The sequence below is a fragment of the Stenella coeruleoalba genome (genome assembly GCF_951394435.1).
Source record: "Stenella coeruleoalba genome assembly, chromosome: X".
NCBI lineage: Eukaryota > Metazoa > Chordata > Mammalia > Artiodactyla > Delphinidae > Stenella > Stenella coeruleoalba.
In genome coordinates this window covers 75592277-75614838 of record NC_137152.1, presented here as the reverse complement: position 1 = coordinate 75614838, position 22562 = coordinate 75592277, and the positions used below count along the sequence as shown (strand labels likewise).

The window sequence follows — 22562 nt, the reverse complement described above, 5'->3', positions numbered from 1 at the left end:
ACAATGAACATTGTGGTACATGACTCTTTATGAATTATGGTTTTCTCAGGGTATATGCCCAGTAGTGGGATTGCTGGGGCGTATGGTAGTTCTATTTTTAGTATTTCAAGGAACATCCATACTGTTCTCCATAGTGGCTGTATCAATTTACATTTCCACCAACAGTGCAACAGGCTTCCCTTTTCTCCACACCCTCTCCGGCATTTACTGTTTGTAGATTTTTGGATGATGGCCATTCTGACCAGTGTGAGATGATATCTCATTGTAGTTTTGATTTGTATTTCTCTAACGATTAGTGATGTTGAGCATCCTTTCAAGTGTTTGTTGGAAATCTGTATATCTTCTTTAGAGAAATGTCTATTTAGTCTTCTGCCCATTTTTGGATTGGGTTGTTCTTGTTTTTTTTTTTGATATTGAGCTGCATGAGCTGCTTATATATTTTGGAGATTAATCCTTTGTCAGTTGCTTCGTTTGGAAATATTTTCTCCCATTCTAAGGGTTGTATTTTCATCTTTTTTATGGTTTCCTTTGCAGTGCAAAAGGTTTTAGGTTTCATTAGGTCCCATTTATTTATTTTTGTTTTTTTTTTTTCCATTTCTCTAGGAGGTGGGTCAAAAAGGATCTTACTGTGATGTATGTCATAGAGTGTTCTGCCTATATTTTCCTGTAAGAGTTTGATAGTGTCTGGCCTTACATTTAGGTCTCTAATCCATTTGGAGCTTAGTTTTGTGTATGGTATTAGGGAGTGTTCTAATTTCATTCTTTTACATGTAGCTGTCCAGTTTTCCCAGGACCACTTATTGAAGATGCTGTCTTTTCTCCATTGTATGTTCTTGCCTCCTTTATCAAAAATAAGGTGACCATATGTGCATGGGTTTATCTCTGGGCTTTCTATCCTGTTCCATTGATCTATATATCTATTTTTGTGCCAGTACCATACCATCTTGATTACTGTAGTTTTGTAGTACAGTCTGAAGTCAGGGAGACTGATTCCTCCAGCTCTGTTTTTCTTTCTCAAGATTGCTTTGGTTACTCGGGGTCTTTTGTGTTTCCATACAAATTGTGAATTTTTTTGTTCTAGTTCTGTGGAAAAAGCCATGGGTAGTTTGATAGGGATTGCATTGAAACTGTAGATTGTTTTGGGTAGTATAGTCATTTTCACAATGTTGATTCATCCATACGAAGAACGTGGCATATCTCTCCATCTGTTTGTATCATCTTTGATTGTTCTCATCAGTGTCTTATACTTTTCTGCATACAGGTCTTTTGTCTCCTTAGGTAGGTTTATTCCTAGGTATTTTATTCTTTTTGTTGCAGTGGTAAATGGGAGTGTTTCCTTAGTTTCTCTTTCAGATTTTTCATCATTAGTGTATAGAAATGCAAGAGATTTCTGTGCATTAATTTTGAATCCTACTATTTTACCAAATTCAGTTATTAGCTCTAGTAGTGTTCTGGTAGCATCTTTAGGATTCCCTGTGTATAGTATCATGTCATCTGCAAACAGTGACAGTTTTTCTTGTTCTTTTCTGATTTGGATTTCTTTTATTTATTTTTCTTCTCTGATTGTTCTGGCTAAAACTTCCAAAACTATGTTGAATAATAGTTGTGACAGTGGGAAACCTTGTCGTGTTCCTGACCTTAATGGAAATGGTTTCCTTTTTTTCACCATTGGGAATGATGTTGGCTGTGGGTTTGTCATATACAGGCTTTATTATGTTGAGGTAAGTTCCCTCCATGTCTAGTTTCTGGAGGATTTTTATCATAAGTGGGTGTTGAATTTTGTCGAAAGCTTTTTCTGCATCTATTGAGATGATCATATGGTTTTTATTCTTCAATTTTATTAATATAGTGTATCACATTGATTGATTTGCATATATTGAAGAATCCTTGCATTCCTGGGATAAACGCCACTTGATCATGGTGTATGATCCTTTTAATGTGCTTTTGGATTCTGTTTGCTAGTATTTTGTTGAGGATTTTTGCATCTATGTTCATCAGTGATATTGGCCTCTAGTTTTCTTTCTTTGTGACATCTTTGATTTTGGTATCAGGGTGATGGTGGCCTTGTAGAAGGATTTGGGGAGTGTTCCTCCCTCTGCTATATTTTGGGAGAGTTTGAGAGGGAGAGTTGTTAGCTCTTCATTAAATGATTGATAGAATTTGCCTATGAAGCCCTCTGGTCCTGAGCTTTTATTTGTTGGAAGATTTTTAGTCACAGTTTCAATTTCAGTGCTTGTGATTAGTCTGTCTATATTTCCTATTTCTTCCTGGTTCAGTCTCTGAAGGTTGTGCTTTTCTATGAATTTGTCCATTTCTTCCAGGCTGTCCATTTTATTGGCATACAGTTGCTTGTAGTAATCTCTCATGATCCTTTGTATTACTGCAGTGTCACTTGTTACCTCTCCTTTTCCATTTCTAATTCTATTGATTTGTGTCTTCTCCCTATTGCTACACTCTTCTCCCTGGCTCTGAAGCTTCCCCCCAGCCCACCCCCATCTCCACCAGTGAAGGGGCTTCCTAGTGTGTGGAAACTTTCCTTTTCACAGCTGCCTCCAGAGGTGCAGGTCCCATCCTTATTCTTTTCTCTATGTTTTTTCTTTTTTCTTTTGCCATACGCAGGTATGTGGTTAGTTTCTTTCCTTTTGGGAAGTCTGAGGTCTTCCGCCCATGTTCAGTAGGTGTTCTGTAGGAGGTGTTCCACATGTAGATGTATTTCTGATGTATTTGTGGGGAGGAAGGTGATCTCCACATCTTACTCTTCTGCCGTCTTGAAGGTCTGATTGCCTCTGCTCTTTTGTTGTTTTTTTTTTCGAGAATTGTGTATTATTGGAGGCCTTACTGTGATATAAAATCCCATAACTATACATCTTTTTAAATGACATGTACTGTTAACATGATAAAATTACTGCTGATAATGAAATAAATTTGTATATCAAAAACAAAACAATAGTAAAAAATAAGCTATTCACCCATAAATTAAACACACATGCATATATATATGCACATGCGTGCACATGCACATCTAAATAATTCAAGAGTTAAAGAATAAATCCTGGTGGAAATAACTATATATTTGATAATGGATGAAAAATCATATCTAAAAGTAAGGATCACAGTTAAAGTTTTAATTTCTTATTTTTATTAATTATTGCTTTTTAAGTTATTTTTTTTTAAAAAACATTTTGTAGCTTCTAGTGTTGAAACAGTTCACTTTCCCCAAGTTTTCTTTTCCTCTGGTCAATTTAAGCTTATACATTAATGAAGAAAATTCAGGTATAAAGGTAAGAAAGAAAACAACTAAACTGTCTCTCTTTGCAGACAATATGATCTTTTACCTAGAAAGTTCAAGAAAATTAACTAACATCTATTATAGTTAATAAGAGAGTTCAACATTTTGGCCAGATACATGATTACTATACAACAGTCCTTAACTTTCTGTATTCTTTCTAGAAACAATCAAAGGAAAATTAAGTAGAAAATAAAAAGATCACATTGCAACAGGACCAAAAATCATATAAAAATAAACTTAGCCAAAATAAAGTATAAAAAATAACTGGAAGGAACTATAGAATATTGAATACCAGCAGCCAGATATATCTGTCACTGAAGTTGCAGATTATAATAGCCTAACTTTATGAAAAATTTTAATATTAAAGACCAGTCAAATATCACTTTAAGACTGAATAAGTTGCAATATCATTATTTCAGGATATGTGTCTGTCTTTTCAATTATTTGTTTTGGAGGAGATGATCTACAGATCAGAAGTTGACAAAATTTTTTCTGTAAAGGGCCAGATAGTAAATATTTTAGACTTTGAGGGTCACAGTCTCAGTTGCAACTAATCACCTCTGATGTTAAGGTGCCAAAGCAACAAGGCAATACAGAAACATACAAGCACACCTGTGCTCCAATAAAAGTTTATTTTAAAAAGCCAGTGGGCTGGATTTAGCCCACGGGCCATAGTTTGTCAATCCCTGCTACAGTGCCCTTAAACATTTTGCTCTCCTCTTAAAAAACAAAAAACAAATTCAATAGTTCCTCACTGCATACAAAATTACCTCCAAACTCTTGAGAATTATATTCAAGCCCCAGCCCACTGTTTCCAAACCCCTTTCCAATCTTGTTCCCTGGTATACTCCTTCCCTGCAATTCTCTCTATTCACATGTACTATATTCATTATGCTTGAACTCTTGAATTTTTGTGTTGCTATAAATATTCCCTGAATTTTCCTTTGATTCATTCATTCTGTCATTCATTTAGAAAATATTTACTGAATGCTTGTTATGTCCCAGGTACTTTGCTAGAATGCTGAAGATAAAATGGGGGAAAAAAGTGACACTTTTCCCTGGCTTCAAAAAGCTACATTTGAGTGTGGTTTGCAGATAAGCAACTGCAGAATCATATGATACATTCTATCATAGGACAATTAAAAGAGTTAGGCAAACAAATAGGAAAAGATATAAAAGGTTTGATTCTACCATCTTTCAGTTGAGTTGATGTTTAGACCTTATTGTTTTGACAAATGGATAGTTTTACTTCAAGTTTATAAATCTTACAATTTTAATAAAACTTATTCCACATGCATGAATTTTCAATAAAAAAATAATTTCAAGAATAAACTCTACTTAACTATGTTAAGACATTGATACATTGTTTATATAGTGCAATTAAACTGTGTGCAATATTAGCCTTTGTTAGTGGTATTCAGCCTTGCTTTCTACCAAGTTTAATTTTTCATTTAAAAATTTTATCTTTAGTTTCATGGATCAATATTTGAAGTTGTAATTTCAGTTTATACTCAATAATAAATTTCACCATGCAAAAATAACTTTTAGCTCTTAACAATTTTATTTTGTATTGATTAATAGTCACAGTAATAATCATTATATTTATAGATTATATTTCTTTAGGCAAAGAACATGAACAGCAGAAACCAAGCATCCACAAGAGCAAGTGACAGGACCAAATCTTCCCAACAAGTGTCTTCTAAATTTAGAAGACACTTCCCAACAAGTGTCTTCTAAATTCCCAACAAGTGTCTTCTAAATTGAGGATGAGCAAGAGTTTTCCAGGTAAATGAATGGGGCTGGGGTTGGGGCAGGTAAGGAAATTGTTCCAGTCAAAGACCCAGAGATGAATGAAAGCATGGTGTGTCACAAATTTTTGCTATTTCAATTTTGCTTGTATTTTTCTCCCCCATATAATTTTCTTCCTCCTCTTCCCCTCATCTGTTGAGACCCTTAGCCTGTTATAAAACAAACTCAATTTATTTCCAGGGGGATTATTTTTATATTTGAAAGACATAACTTTTCTCTTTTGTTTGTCTAACACATGCATTACACAAAAATAGATGTTTGTGGTAACTCCAAATACTAAAGTAGATGTTTGAAATATGCTAGAGATAGGTAAGATTAACTGGAGAACATAAGGTAGATAATCTGCTACGATTCTGGTAGGTTGTTATTAAGTAAACACAAAGAGGATAAAGTCACATCATATGCAATATTTAATTTGTATGTGTCCCCTGCTCTAAGTAAATATAGCTAAACCTAAGTCTTTTTAATTTTGTGCATAGGGCTTTGAGTTAAATGAGCTTTGTTACACTATTCTATCTTCTTATTAAAATGAAGATGAATAAATATGGAACTTTTATCCTTGTGGTCAATGATTACTTTGGTGATCTCAATTAACTATCTTCTTTAAATAATACTACACTGACTAATACACCAGTTCAATATGAAGCTAATCTCATATTTCACTGAATTTGGCACTGTTAATAGAATTTTAGTACATATAAGTGAATATCAAAATACATTCAAATTCATTATTGTCCAAAGGCTACTATGATTACAGTTTACTTGTAAGTGAACTAAATGTAAGATTCTATGTCTGAAATTTTGTGACAGGAGGATTTGGTATTTCTTTAAAAAAATAAGTAGAAGTTCTTTATTATTTTATCATGTGCTCAGATAGAGAAAAACATTTTTCTTGATGTGGACTGTTTTTAAAGTCTTTATTGAATTTGTTACAATATTACATCTGTTTTATGTTTTGGTTTTTGGCCACGAGGCATGTGGGATCTTAGCTCCCCGGCCAGGGATTGAACGCACACCCCCTGCATTGGAAGGCAAAGTCTTAACCTCTGGACCACTAGGTAAGTCCCAAAACATTTTTATAATGTTTTTTTAAGCCAAAACAGGCTATAAGTCCATATACAGGAAGGTTATATTTGAATAAAACAGTGTTTCTTATATGCATTCTTTTTTTTACCACCTCAGAATACATTAAGTTGAGATAAGCTATTTAGCTTTGACGCCTTCTAAGCTTGATCACCAGGTCTATATCCCCTATGTAGGACTGGTGGAAAATCCAATGATTTAAATAGTGTAAAGCTCTTTAGTGTTATTCTCCCCTAAACTGTATATTTAATATATGACTCCACAGGTTTGCTACATTCCATAAGACTTCTGTGCACATCCAGAGGACATTGCTTACTCTGTAACAACTTCTCTGAGCACTATATTATAAGATTTTATGATGCATTCCTGAGTCCTAAAATGGTATTCTCTTCAGTTTATATCCCAAGTCCCAGATGGCTCAACTTAATTCAATTTCACTACTGTCCCCTTAAGACACAATATGAAAGCAAAAGGATCCTTCAATAGAAGCAGGGACCAATGAAGTTTACAAATAGAACCACACCACTTTAGTTGTCAATTATACTTCCTCATGAATGAATTTCTGAGTTGCAGCCAAATTTAAAATTAGAAAGATCTTGGCCCACATGATCTTCGTGAGAAGCCGAAGAGTTCCTCATTGCTATAAGAAGAAAGAACACAATATTGGTTACATTTATGTATTAAATAAGATCTCTAGTTAAGATCACAACCTGAGACAGATTTTTAGGGAACTTTGTTAGCTCTTATCTATTTATTTTAAATTTTTCATTGTACTTTTCTTCTTGAAATAGCCTTTGAATCCTGAAGGTGAACATCTTCTATGCAAAGCTGCTGCAGTTTTATCCTTGCACGGTTGCTGGTATTCCTGTTTCTGATTAAAATTTATGTTTTCTTCAAATAGCATGAAATATACATTTCTAGACCTCTTTGGCCTTGGTCAGGAATGTATAACCACTGAAAAGTTCAGACAGGAGACTGGTAATTATGCACAGCTTGAAAAGCCAATCAAACTCAGTCTACTTTTGCTCCTAGGGAGAACCTGGTGATTGCCATTGCAGTGAAGGAATCTCAGATGTGGATCTGCAGAGCTTGCCTAGCTCTCATTATAATCAAACAGCAGAAATAATTAGAGCTCCTGGATTTAATTCATGAAATCTTTTGAGTAGAAAACCTATTCTCAGCTAAATACAGAGAAGGGTAGCTTAGTGACAAAGGTTAATAGCCTGGAATTCTTATATGATCAATACAATTCTAGAATTTTCCCTAATAATAAATGGTTTGTTTCATTTCTTTTTTGTTGTTGTCATCTCTTTTTGTCTTCTATTTCTTTATCTTTCACAGCTTCCCACAATAAAGTGAACTGTATTACACACAATTTAGTTACCTTCGCTTCATATTTTGTCACAAACTTGCATATTTTTTTCATTGGAGGAAATGCCATAATTAAACCTTTGGGAAAAGATATATTAAAAATTTTCTGAGCTCTAAATCTGATGACATTGGTGTTTCTTGATGCATATTAATTAAACTTGCACTATGTATACCTATACATATTTACAACATTATAAATATTATCATCAGTGTAGCTTATAAATGTCATAGATAGTTTAATTCTTAAAAAAAAATCAATGCTTATATAATCAGAATAAAAGTAAATATCAAGTACAAGTAAATTGTCTTTGCATAATTTGTAGAGATTGCTGTTTATAAGAAGTTGGTCACCTTTGCCTAATGTTTGAGACTTACTCAATTCAACAGATATTCCTTGAACAGTTTGTGAAAGGAATGTAAAGATAAAACATATCACAAAATATAATGAGAACTGTAAATTCTATAAATATAGTATGCTATTAAGATTGAGAAAACAGAGAAGTAATATCCAGTTAGGGGGATAGAAAAATTTCACAGTGGAAGTTTCATTTTAGATGAATTTTGAAAGATGCATTGGCAATTAACATGTAGAAAAAGAGAGGGACATTTCACACAGAGGAAAAAGCTTGGAGGAGTGAAACCATGGTGAATGGTCAGCAATATCATGTAGTAAAGTTCTGTAGAAGCAGCCTTTTGAAAGTAGATTGGGACCAGATTTGTGCTAGATTTTGAAAACAAAAGTGAGAATTGTATAATGATTGGAAAGGATATGAGAAGCAATTGAAAATGTTTGTTTTGTTTATAAAAATGGAAAAATGTTTTCAAAGTGTATTTTGGGACAATTAAATCTACAAGTAATGAATAAAGTTGATTGACACAGAGAGACCCCTAATGAAAGGGCCAGTAGGCAAGCTAAGGCAACAGTTTAGTCAAGAGATAAAAACACATGAAATAGAGTGGTTGCAGTGGGGTACATTTGAGAGACTTTAAGGTAGTAGAAACTATATGCTCTGACAACTCATTGGCTGTAGGAGATAATAAAAGGGGAGAAACTAAATGATTCTGAGGTTTTAGATTAGGGTTGCTAATAAAATGACGGATATGTGAACAATAAAAAAGAAAGAAAGAAAAAAAGAAAGCTAGAGGAGAGGCTTTGAAGAGGAATATTGAAGGAGTAATTCCTGTTTTCAACAAGTACTATGCTTACATATATACTGTAGATCTACTAGCAAAACTATTTCAGACAACTAACCATCCCCAAAGACAAGACACTTAAGGAAGAGAACAAAGAGTTACATTTAAGTATTTTCGTGGTTGAATAATCTAATGAAAATTTGGTAGTTTCTACTGACAATTTTGGGCAAGGCAATGAATTGGATTAGGGAGTGAAAGTTCTCAACTAAAGCTCAATACTGACTTCCAGGTAGTTCACTTTATGCTCTGACAGAGTCGATTTGAATGGAATCCCCAGATAGATTCATATTTTAACAGTATGTAATGAAATTGCTTAAGCCTTCATTATCTGATTAGAACTGTGATTCATGTTGGAAAGTCACTGAGATTTAGAAGGCAGAGAAATAGCAACCAATAAGATGGCTATTTAATGTTTCAGTTTATGGTATGAGGAAAAACTGATAATAATGATGATAGCTACTTTTAAAGCCAAGTGGCTAAGAGGGCAGCCTCTGGAGTTAGACTGCAGTGTTTAAATTTGTAGCTCTGTCATTTATTGTGTATGATCTTGGGCAATTTTTAATTAACCTCCCTGAACCTCAGTTGTTTTCTCTGTACAATGAGAATAATATATAGTAGTATCTACCTCAGATGGGGTATTGTTACAATTAAATGAGACAATACATGTAAAACAAGCATCAATAATGTGGGACTCGAGGGACATTGTTCCAGCTAATGATTAAGAACTCTCCAGACGATAGGGGCTTCTTAGACAATGGGTGAATTTCCAGGATGTCCGGCCCCCTTCCGAGAAGGAGGGAGATAACAAAATGTAAAAAAGGTGTCTGTCAAAGACCAATCAGGCAGCTGGGGAGAAGGAGGGAGATAAACAAAATAGGTGTCTGTCAAAGACCAATCAGGCAGCTGGGGAGAAGGAGGGAGATAAACAAAATAGGTGTCTGTCAAAGACCAATCAGACAGCTGGGGAGAAGGAGGGAGATAAACAAAATAGGTGTCTGTCAAAGACCAATCAGACAGCTGGGGATAAGTTCCCTCTCTGGTCCGAGCCTAAGCCGGGACCAATCAGCAGGAGAACACAACCAAATCTATAATTTACATACGGGGAAGTGGGAACCTATAAAACTGACATATTCCCGCCCAAAAGGGGTTCCTTCTTCGACCTCCTGCGTGAGGACCAAGGAACCCCGGTGCACCGGCCTTCAATAAACCTCTTGCGTTTTGCATCGACTTCCGACTCTTGTTGTTTCCTGGGCGAGTCGAAACTCCTAGGAGACCGCGCAGGTCTAACATTTGGGGGCTCGTCCGGGATTCCACTCGCCCCGGACCACAAGAACATCGGGAGTTGGAGGTACCAGGTAAGCTCGAGCTTGATTGTCTGTTTGTCCCTTGTTCTTTGTGGGCCATTATCGGAGGAAAGCCGTAAGAATCGGCTTATTATGGAATCTGTATTGGACCTCTGGCTAGGCAGACGTGCTAATAGCCAGCGTCCATGAGCCCTAGGGGACGCCCTGGTGGCTCATCTGGAAGGAGAGGCAAACTCTGTCTCCCCTTCACTCGGTTTCGGCAGTTCCCTTGGTGGTAACTGCCATCTGAAGAAGTTTCGGGTTTCGGCAGTTCCCTTGGTGGTAACTGCCATCTGAAGAAGTTTTGGTTTTGAAGCGAGCTCGCGGTGGCCCATACGTATATGTGTTTTGTGGAGTTTTAAGTGTTTCTGATTTGTGGTCTATTTCTTCTTCTTCTTTGACGGACGACAATGGGACAAACTGTGACGACTCCTCTTTCCCTTACCCTAAGCCATTGGACCGAAGTTCGGGCCAGAGCCCATAATTTTTCGGTAGAGGTGAAAAAAAGAAAGTGGCAGACTTTGTGTGCCTCTGAATGGCCAACATTTCAGATAGGATGGCCCCCCGAAGGATCCTTTTATTAGACAAGATTAAGCTGCTGAAGTCTAAGATATTTAATATAGATCCCCACGGACATCCAGACCAAGTACTATATGTCTTGGTCTGGGAAGATTTAATTCTCTCCCCACCTCCGTGGGTCCGGCCCTTTGTTTCCTCAACAGGTACGTCCGCGCATACATCAGCAGCGTCGGAGATATTAGCCTTAAAGAAAAACCCCAACACGGAGAAGCTACCCGACGCCCCGGATCTACCGAAGGCGATTTATCCTGACCCGCAGTCCGATTTGCTTCTTTTGGATTCCCCACCCCCTTATCCTCCGGCCCCAAATCCACTACCACCTAGAGGACCCCCCAGCTCCACTGCCCTCGGCACCGAGGGAACCATCCATGATGAAAGAAGAAAGGGGTCCCTCAGCAGGCACTAGGAGCCGGAGGGCCATTTCCCCGGACTCCACTGCTCTGCCCCTTAGAGAATATGGCCCCCCCCGACGGCCAAGGGAATAGACCTCTCCAATATTGGCCCTTTTCTTCTGCAGATCTTTATAATTGGAAAATGCATAACCCAACTTTTTCCGAAAATCCTCAGGCCCTTACCGCTTTAATAGAATCTCTTGTTTTCTCCCACCAGCCCACATGGGATGATTGTCAGCAGCTGCTTCAGACTCTCCTAACGACTGAGGAGAGGCAACGGGTTCTTTTAGAAGCCAGAAAAAATGTATTAGGCGCCAATGGGCAACCTACCCAGCTGCCTAACGAGATTGATGCTGGTTTCCCACTCGTCAGGCCAAACTGGGATTTCAATGCCCCGGAAGGTAGGGAGCGCCTGAAAATGTATCGCCAGGCTCTGGTGGCGGGTCTCCATGGAGCGGCCAGACGGCCCACTAATTTGGCTAAGGTAAGGGAAGTAACTCAGGGGCCCCAGGAATCGCCAACTGTGTTCCTGGAACGTGTAATGGAAGCCTTTAAACACTTTACCCCTTATGATCCAACTTCGGAGGGACATAGGGCTACTATAACAATGGCTTTCATAGATCAAGCGGCCCCTGATATTAAGAAGAAATTACAGAGGCTAGATGGCTTGCAGGGATTTTCGCTTCAGGAGTTAGTAAAAGAGGCAGATAAAGTATGTAACAAAAGAGAAACAGAGGAAGAGAAGGAAGAAAGAAAGCAGAAAGAGCAGGAAGCCCGTGAAATAAGACGGGATAAGAGACAGGAGAGGAATTTAAGTAAGATACTGGCCACTGTGGTTGGAGGAAGAAATATAGGGGATAGAAATAGGCAGGAAGGGCGAACGGCAGACAGAAGGCGGCCATTAGACAAGGACCAATGTGCCTACTGTAAAGAAAAAGGACATTGGGCGAGAGAATGCCCTAAGAAAAAGAATGGAGGAAGGCCAACCAAAAACAAAATCTTAACATTGGAAGAAGAAGACTAGGAAAGTCAGGGCTCGAACCCTCTCCCCGAGCCCCGGGTAACTCTTAAAGTGGAGGGGGAACCTGTTCAATTTTTGGTAGATACCGGAGCCCAGCACTCCATCCTTCTCCACTCAAAAGGTCCTATCTCAGCTAAAAGGTCATGGGTACAAGGAGCCACTGGGAATAAACAATATTCATGGACCACACGAAGGACAGTAGATCTTGGGATTGGACGAGTGACCCATTCATTTTTGATTATTCCGGAATGCCCCTATCCTTTGCTGGGAAGAGATTTACTCTCCAAAGTAGGGGCTCAAATTCACTTTCAACCAGAAGGTCCCACCATAACTGATAATAAGGGAAGGTTACTTCAAATATTGACTATGAAATTAGAAGATGAATATAAATTATACGAGCAGCCTTCATCCTCACGAGTTAATGTTACTGACTGGGTAACTCGGTTCCCTCAAGCCTGGGCAGAAACTGCCGGAATGGGGATGGCCAAAAATCGGCCCCCGGTGCTAGTGGAACTCAAGGCAACTGCCACCCCAATAACGGTTCGTCAATACCCCATGAGTAGAGAAGCCAAAGACGGTATCCGTCCCCATATACAGAGGCTACTAGACTTGGGCATCTTAATAAGATGTCAATCAGCATGGAACACCCCTCTCCTGCCGGTAAAGAAACCAGGAACAAATGATTATCGGCCGGTGCAGGATCTACGAGAGGTAAACAAACGGGTGGCAGACCTCCACCCCACAGTTCCAAACCCTTACAACCTCCTGAGCACCCTTCCACCTCAACATACGTGGTATACTGTTTTGGACCTTAAAGATGCTTTTTTCTGTTTAAGACTCTCTCCCCTGAGCCAACCCTGCTTTGCCTTCGAATGGAAAGATCCAACATCGGGAATGTCTGGTCAGCTGACATGGACACGGCTACCTCAGGGATTTAAGAACTCCCCGACCATCTTTGATGAAGCCCTCCATCAGGATCTGGCATTATATAGAGAATCAAATCCCCAGGTAACATTACTCCAATACGTTGATGATATTTTATTAGCTGCTGAGACCCAAGAAGATTGTATCAAGGGTACTGAAAAACTGTTAACGGAACTTGGAACCCTGGGATATAGAGCCTCAGCCAAGAAAGCACAAATATGCCAACAACAGGTCAGTTACCTGGGGTATCTATTAAAAGGGGGGCAAAGATGGCTCACGGAGAGCAGAAAGGATACGGTGGCCCAAATTCCGGCTCCCAAAAACGCCAGGCAGGTTAGAGAATTTTTGGGGATGGCCGGATTCTGTAGACTATGGATTCCAGGGTTTGCTGAGCTGGCAGCCCCATTGTACCGCCTAACCAAAAACAGCACTCCTTTCGTTTGGGGCGATAAGGAACAACGGGCTTTTGACCAAATCAAACGAGCTTTACTTTCAGCTCCAGCCCTAGGACTGCCAGATGTAACCAAACCTTTTCATTTATATGTGGCCGAAAATAAGGGCATTGCAAAAGGAGTATTGACTCAGAAATTGGGTCCCTGGAATCGCCCAGTTGCTTATTTGTCAAAAAAATTGGACCCTGTGGCATCAGGATGGCCCACCTGTTTAAAGATAATCGCTGCAGTGGCCGTTCTAGTCAAAGATGCTGACAAACTAACTTTAGGACAAAATCTAACGATAACAGCTCCTCATGCCCTGGAAAATGTAGTCCGTCAACCACCGGATAGGTGGCTAACTAATGCCAGGATGACCCATTACCAAACCCTGTTGCTAAACTCAGATCGCATCAAGTTTGCTCCAGCCACAGGACTCAATCCAGCCACGTTGCTACCTGATCCTGACTTGGAAGGCTCCACCATCATACATGATTGTCAGGAAGTACTAGCCGCAGCACACGGCAGTAGGCCGGATCTGATGGACCTGCCCCTCCCTGATGCTGATTTCACCTGGTTCACGGATGGGAGCAGTTTCCTGGAGGAAGGTAAGCGTCGAACTGGGGCAGCCGTGGTAGACGGAAAACAAGTCATATGGGCAGCGGCGCTACCACAAGGGACCTCAGCCCAATGAGCTGAATTAATTGCCCTGACGAGGGCATTAGAGATGGCAGAGAATAAAAAAGTAAACATCTACACAGACAGTAGATATGCGTTTGCTACCGCTCATATCCACGGTGCCATTTACCAACAGAGAGGGCTACTAACTTCAGGTGGCAAAGAAATTAAAAACAAAGACGAAATCGTGGCTTTGTTGACTGCACTCATGCTTCCTACTAAAGTCAGTATCATCCACTGCCCTGGACATCAAAAAGGAAATGCCCCAATAATTAGGGGAAATAATATGGCTGACCAAGTGGCCCGAGAAATAGCATCGGGAGAAGTCATTTTAGGACTGTCAGATAAAGTTCCTGAAAAACCAGGCCGCGATGAAGAAATCATCCCGGCCACAACAAAAGGAACTTTGTCCCCTCAGCAAGCAGAATCCATGTTACAACAGATGCACAGATGGACACATTTGGGGACTAAAAAGATGGTAGCCTTGTTACAAAAAGCCGGGCACAAAACCCCTGGAATGACAAAATTAGCTGAACAAATTGTGGAGGAATGCGTCCCATGTCAACAGGTAAATGCTCACAAAGGGAAACTTAAAACTGGAAAGAGACTCAGGGGGGACCGCCCAGGAACTTACTGGGAAGTGGACTTTACCAAAGTGCGTCCTGGAAGGAACGGTAATAAATACCTTTTAGTTTTTGTAGACACTTTTTCAGGATGGATAGAGGCTTTCCCAACAAAGAAAGAAACAGCTGCTGTAGTAGCCAAGAAGATTTTAGAAGAAATTTTTCCTCGATTTGGAGCATCAAAGGTAATAGGGTCTGATAATGGTCCAGCCTTCGTCGCCCAGGTAAGTCAGGATGTGGCCAGATATTTGGGGACTGATTGGAAATTACATTGTGCCTATAGACCCCAAAGTTTAGGTCAGGTAGAAAGAATGAATAGGACTCTAAAAGAGACCCTAACTAAATTGTCCTTGGAGACTGGCGGTACCGATTGGATGGTGCTCCTTCCTTTGGCCCTATTCCGGGTTAGAAATACACCTTCCCGATACCATCTTACTCCTTTTGAAATATTATATGGTGCCCCGCCTCCCCTCCTCACTTTAGGAAAAGAAATAAAACCTGATTGTCAAAATAACACTGACTTATATGCTAGGCTACTGGGACTCCAATTGGTCCAGAAAGAAATATGGTCCCAACTCGCCAAGGCCTACCAACCGGGAACATGGGGAGAAACTCATCCTTTCCAAGTCGGAGACTCCGTATACGTCCATTGGCATCGAACCCAGATGTTGAAACCTCGATGGAAAGGACCATACACCATCCTCCTCACCACCCCAACGGCCATAAAAGTGGACGGCATCGCTGCCTGGATCCATGCTTCACATGTGAAGGCTGCACCAGCGACGGCATCATCAGGATGGCGGGCCCAAAGAACCGACAACCCGCTCAAACTCAAGCTTCTACGAACCTAAGACTTATAATTTTGGTTTTACTGCCTTTACTGACTGACTAGGAATATCTGCCGGGATAGGAACAGGAACCACAGCCCTCATACAACAACCCCAGTATTATGCAAGTTTAAGACAGGCTGTAGACATCGACCTTCGAGCATTAGAAAGTTCCATAACTCAACTAAAGGAATCACTCACCTCACTTTCAGAAATGGTGTTGCAGCCTAGATTTGCTGTTTCTTAAGGAAGGGGGATTATGCGCCGCTCTAAAAGAAGAATGTTGCTTTTATATTGATCATTCAGGAACCATTACCAAAACCATGGATAAACTAAGGGAACGCTTAGATAAAAGGCAAAGGGAGAGAGAGAACGAAAAAGGATGGTTTCAATCATGGTTTGATAAGTCCCCCTGGTTTACCACCTTAATCTCTACTCTGTTGGGACCTATTATCGTTTTATTGTTGATTTTAACTTTTGGACCATGTGTTCTAAATCGCTTGATAGCATTTATTAGAGAACGTATCAGTACTGTACAAGTTCTAATGTTAAGACAACAGTACCAAAGTTTACGAACAGAAGGTTGAGATTCCATGATTGGAATCAATAGTCACAAGAAAAAGGGGGGAATGTGGGACTCGAGGGACATTGTTCCAGCTAATGATTAAGAACTCTCCAGACGATAGGGGCTTCTTAGACAATGGGTGAATTTCCAGGATGTCCGGCCCCCTTCCGAGAAGGAGGGAGATAACAAAATGTAAAAAAGGTGTCTGTCAAAGACCAATCAGGCAGCTGGGGAGAAGGAGGGAGATAAACAAAATAGGTGTCTGTCAAAGACCAATCAGGCAGCTGGGGAGAAGGAGGGAGATAAACAAAATAGGTGTCTGTCAAAGACCAATCAGACAGCTGGGGATAAGTTCCCTCTCTGGTCCGAGCCTAAGCCGGGACCAATCAGCAGGAGAACACAACCAAATCTATAATTTACATACGGGGAAGTGGGAACCTATAAAACTGACATATTCCCGCCCAAAAGGGGTTCCTTCTTCGACCTCCTGCGTGAGGACCAAGGAACCCCGGTGCACCGGCCTTCAATAAACCTCTTGCGTTTTGCATCGACTTCCGACTCTTGTTGTTTCCTGGGCGAGTCGAAACTCCTAGGAGACCGCGCAGGTCTAACAATAATGCTCCAGAAACATTTGGCTCTGGATGTGAATGTGGGTTCTAGTGTTATGCATGTGCTTCTCTGTACAGCTCTTGTGTCTTGAGAAAGAATGAATCAATTTCCTTCAGTTCCATAGTATTCAGAAAAAACCAATTAATATGGTCTTCATGTTACACTTCATGTGACACTGCATGCTCTGACTTGGGCTGAAGTGGTTCTTTGACCTACATAAATGGATAATAACATTTATTAAACACTTACCATATGCTGGCAACTGTTTTAAGAACTTTACATGAATTAACTGAATGTCACAACAACTTTATGAGGTAAGGTTCATATATCAGATGAATAAGCAGAAGCACATAGGAGTTAAGTAATTTTTCTAATATTACACAGTAAGAAGTAGAGGCATAATTTGGACCCTGGCAGTGTGTCTGACTCTAGAGCTAACACTCTTAATCACCATGCTCCATTGTCTTTCATTAAAGTTTATCAAATCCATTAAAATATTATACAATATTACAGGGTACCTTTAACCAATTCAAAACAAAAACAAGTGGTTTAAGATATTTAGCCTATTAGTAAAAAACAGGCTGAAAGCAGATGCTTTTTTGTTGTTTTATCATGCATGAGTTTTATCTATTCATTACACCAAGACCTGTATTTGTAAACCCTATAAAAAGCTAACAAATTGTTATATGAACTTGAAATACAGTGCAAATTTATGTATACAATGACTGCTTATCCGAAACTCTGATTTACTAAACTACCTTGCATTGTAAGCCTTATATTTAAATCATCTCTAACATCTCATTTAAATGCAAGATGAATTTACTCTGAAGAAGACCTGAAGAGATCTTGTTAAATCTCCTTATACAAAGAGAGTTTCTTTAGGTAAATCCATAAGATGATTCTTCCTCTAAGTGCTCTACATATCCTTGCATGCAGCTTAAATTCAATCTCAAGCAATTTTAATTTCTGAGGGTGCATTGTAATAACCACATTTGTTTAAAAATCCAAAGTGATTCAACCCAGCAATTACTCAGATTTAGAAAGGTTTTATTGTAATGCTAAATCTTTGAATCTGTTCTTTCTCTAGATCAACAACGCTCAAGGTTATAAAGAAGACAGTGAAGAAAGAAGCTAAATCTTGGCTTTCAATTGACAAGAAAAGACATTTCCTTTGGTTTATGCCTTAAGTCTTATAACATCTTGGCTGTGTGTTTATTTGGAACCATGGAGGTGTTATTAAACCTAAATTTCTCTAGAGTATCCAAGTATTAAAATGTAGGCTACATATACCACTGTATTTGCACTGCCTTTCACTTAGTCCTCTTTTTAGCCCTGTCTGAGTTGTAACATCAAGAGACAACACTATCAAGACTTTGGGAGACTGTATTTTAGACTTTGGTATCTCTCATTGTCACCTATATATTTCCTCTCATAGTAGAGCAGGCAAGTTAACTAAATGTACCTTGGTGTTAACTATGTTTTTTTTAAAAAAGTGCAGTATTTGGAAGCTAGAAGAGCTAGTTATTATTAATCAAATTGAACACTGGATGGCAGTCCTCACTAATAATATAAATAAAGGCTATTGATAAACTAGGAAGGACTGATTTGAAATAACACCCTAGGCAGTCTAAGTATCTTGCCAATTTTAACAGCTAAAAAGTCAGCAAAGAAGAGCTTTAAACAAAGATGGTGACAGAATCAGAATGTTAAAAATAGTGAGCTTGCATGGCATCATAATGAATATGTGAATATATTTTGATTGATTTGACAATGTTGTGCACCAAAACCAGCTTCCTAAGTTTTACTGCAGTCACTAAACACTCATTCTTAGACCACAAATTAAATTCACCTTCTTTTTTATCATCTGAAACCCAGTCTTGGCTGAAGCTATAGCTAGCATAGTCTGAGGTGAATTTGCCTCAAGCAGAACTTTTAAATTTGCTTGATCTCATCTTCAAAAAGTAACCCTGGTGTTTTCTTTCCTGTTTGCCTAATCATCTTCCAATTTTATAAACAAGGCCCCTCAAATGAAAAAGGATACATTAGTATATTTGATTTTCATGTCTGGAAGGCATATTTACATGAAATGTCTCAGATATCTCTGCTTGTACACTGTATAGAACTGATGCAAAGGAGTAAAATTGATTTGAATTTGAATCCCAACTCTGCCACTAACAAGCTGGATGAAGATGGCAAGTCAATTTCCTAAACTATAAAATGGATGAATCCATGCAATGATACCATTTCATAGATTTGAGGTAAGTTTTAAATAAAATTATGCATATATAGTGCTTCAGATGATATTAAACACATAGTATGCAGTCAGCGAAATTAGTTATTATTATTATTGCCGTTATCAACTTCATTAATAACACATATTCCTCTTTTCTGAATATTTTGTTAAATGATATTTTAGATAAACAGCTAACCATAAGTATTTATTACTGGTTTAAATTCTTAATTAACCTATATCAGATTGGACAGCAGTATCTTCAGTTTAGAGGCAATAACTAAGAAAACAAGGCAATGAAAATAAGGGAGAAATCATATGTATTTTTCTTTCCCTCCATATATTGTTAATTGAACTCTCTGAGTCTGCCTATCCGTTGTAGAATGATGAAATACTGTCATATTTCTGAAGAGTACATTCTTTCTTTAAATGAGGTCAGCTGCAGTGACTTTTTCTGACATTCTTGTTATTTGGGGAGGCAGTAAGATGAAATGCATTTTCTGGATTGTTTACCAGTGGGGCGTCTGGCTTGCAGAAGAGAAATATGGTAATTTCTCACATATGGAGTCACTTAATATCTAATTCAACTTATATAGAAACAATCAAAAATCTTAAGGTTTCTATGATCCATGGTACACAATGTTAGTAATAGCCTCCATAATATTTTTTCTGCTTAGAGATGATATTAAGCTTACATGATTTGTATAAAGGCATCAAACATGCTCCTCCTTTCTGATTCAGCATTCTCACTGCCTCTGTAATGAGAGAAAATATTTGCTTAATGCTATGAAATCTTTTGTGGAAATCAGTGAATTTAGGTGATTATTTTATAATCCTGGAGAAATATATATATATATATATATATATATATATCACTTTTAGTCATATGGGTTAAGTAAGGACTCCAGAAACTCGATGATATGAACTTTTTTTTTTTTTTTTTTTTTTTCAGTACGCGGGCCTCTCACTGTTGTGGCCTCTCCCGTTGCGGAGCACAGGCTCCGGATGCACAGGCTCCGCGGCCATGGCTCACGGGCCCAGCCGCTCCGCGGCATGTGGGATCTTCCTGGACCGGGACACGAACCCGTGTCCCCTGCATCGGCAGGCGGACTCTCAACCACTGCGCCACCAGGGAAGCCCGATGTGAACTTTTTCTGTCTTAAAATGCAAAACTTCATGAGGAATACATATATACATACATACATAATAAGTGTATTTCCTAAGGGCGAACACACGTTAGCTCAAGCATATAAATGTATGTAGTAATTATATGACTAAATTATACAAAAATGAAAATGTCCTGGTTTAAATTTTAGTAAAGCACTGAAAAGATTATTTTTAATACGGTTTAAGGATGTGAGGGGTTAACCTAGATTCCAGTATCAAAACAAAACGTAACAAAACAAAACCAGATGCTTGAAATCTATGGTTACTTTACCAAATCAGTTTTCAATCCCTGCCTTGCATAAGATGAAGCTGACTTAGTATTTGTCTGGAATAATTTATTTTTGAACAAGAACAGCTCTAAAAAATTACTAAATGCTAAATTGAAATATGAAAAACACCATGAAAAGTCCATTTAAGACTCGGTAAGAAAATTATTACCGAAAGCTTCCCTTTTTCTCAGTGAGCACCTCCTCCAACACAACTGCACATATGCAGTAAAGCAAATAAAAGGTTAAAATACTTTGCTCTTGGTAATCTATGCTAAATGTGCAAGTATTTGTTTCCATGGCAAATAAGCACATTTTTCAACTTCTTTGGGTTTGAGGGAATGGTTCCAAATTCTCATTTTTGTTAGACAGTAATGGGGTTACCACGCTTCCTGTTTTCTCAGGATAGTCCTAGTTTACAGCCATTGTCCTAGAAACACTTTAATATCTCAACTTTTACACTCAAAGTGTCCTGGTTTGTGTAATAAATTATATGATCATAGTAGGTAAAATGTTAAAGAAATGAGCATCACCTAAAACAAAGTTTCTCAGCGGTGCTAATTGTTTCAAGAGAGAAATAAGAATGTCATTTTTTTTCCCTATCTTACAACATTGGGAAGTTAGTATTGGGGGTGGGCATTCTGAAGAAGAGGCTCCATGGATCTCAATTAAGACTTCTGTGTGGAAAAAGATTTAATGTGCTGGATCCTTAAATAAACATGGAGAGAAACCAAGGGTCCTTCAATTTACCATTTCAGAAAGCTGTCAGGTCCTCAAAAAGAGTCCTTAAATATAGTATTAGCATATGGCCTATCAATGCTACTCCTGGGTATAAACCCAAAAGAATTGTAAGCAGGTATTTAAACAAATATCCATACACAATGTTTATAATAGCACTGTTCATAATAGTCAAAGTCCAAATGTCCATCAAGTAATTAATGAATAAGCAAAATGTGGCATATCTATACAATGGGATATTATTTGGCAATAAAAAAGAACTAAGTAATGATGCATGCTACAATATGGGTGAATCTTGAAAAACTATACTGAGTGAAAGAAGCCAGACAGAAAAAGTCACATTTTTTTATAATACCATTTATATGAAATAGCTTGGAAAGGCAAATTCATAGAGACAGAAAATAGATTCATGGTTGTCAGGGTCTGAGTGAAGGGGAGGGAAGTTTAGAGAGCTATTGCTAATAGGTATGGTGTTTCTTTGGGGGGAGTGATAAAAATGTTTCAGAATTAGTGGTGATGTTTACTTAACTTTGTGAATATACAAAACACCACTGAATTGTACACTTTAAAAGAGTGAATTTTATGACATATGAATTATAGCACAAAAACAAAAAAATAGGACAGTCAGAAATTATAGAAGAGGAATTAATTCTGGAAACATTATCACTTCCTTAGTTTGATACTTTTTGTGTTTCCCCTAGTGATTAGCAGTAAAAAATCTCCCTCTCTTTCATGTCTGGGTGCTTGTCTTCAAGGTAGTTAGGAAGAACATAGTTGAGGAGATAGCATTTAAATCAGCAGCCAGACTGGGGCAAGGCAAAAGCCAACAAGAATAAAGAAGCAGATGGGAATTCCCTGGTGGTCCAGTGGTTGTTTGGGAGTCGGACGCTTTCACTGCCAGACCTGGGTTCAATCCCTGGTCAGGGAGCAAAGATCCTGCAAGCCACGAGGTGCAGCCAAAAAAAAGAAAAAGCAGACTAGTTAGTACCTAGACAAAGCATAATATAAGAAGCAGGTCTGAACGAACCTAAGCAGTCCTATCGGAGGACTGAAACCCATGTGGAATATACCAACCAGAAATGAAAGCAGTATCTATCTACAGGATTCTTAAATACTTAATTCTCATTAAGAATGTTCTCTGGCACCTAATGACTATTTGAGCCAAACTGACAGAATGTCGTGTCATGGCTGATGTCTTCCAACATTTTGCCAGCTCAACATTTCTTTTAAACTTAACATCTTTTAGGTGTGCTTAGGCTCCTAATAGGAATACTGTGATTAAAAACTCAGGACACAAGTGCTAACACAGTGATAATCTAGAAATTTGCTGATTGTTGATGGATATTAAAAATGTGACCAATAACTATGACCCAGGCAGTGTCATTCTCTATTATCTATTGCCTAGTTTAAAAAAAAATCACAA

General features: G+C 38.5%; 1 protein-coding gene across 1 annotated transcript; it reads left to right on the top strand.

Annotated features, from left to right (window-relative positions):
• Positions 1-8194: 8194 nt before the first annotated feature.
• Positions 8195-12846, top strand: LOC307180614 (uncharacterized protein; the record flags this gene model as incomplete). The annotated part of the gene is made up of 3 exons (XM_079910989.1): positions 8195-8204; positions 9854-10101; positions 11278-12846. 3 exons carry the CDS (start codon positions 8195-8197, stop codon positions 12082-12084), a joined length of 1065 nt encoding a protein of 354 aa, XP_079767115.1. The 3' UTR covers positions 12085-12846.
• Positions 12847-22562: the final 9716 nt, after the last annotated feature.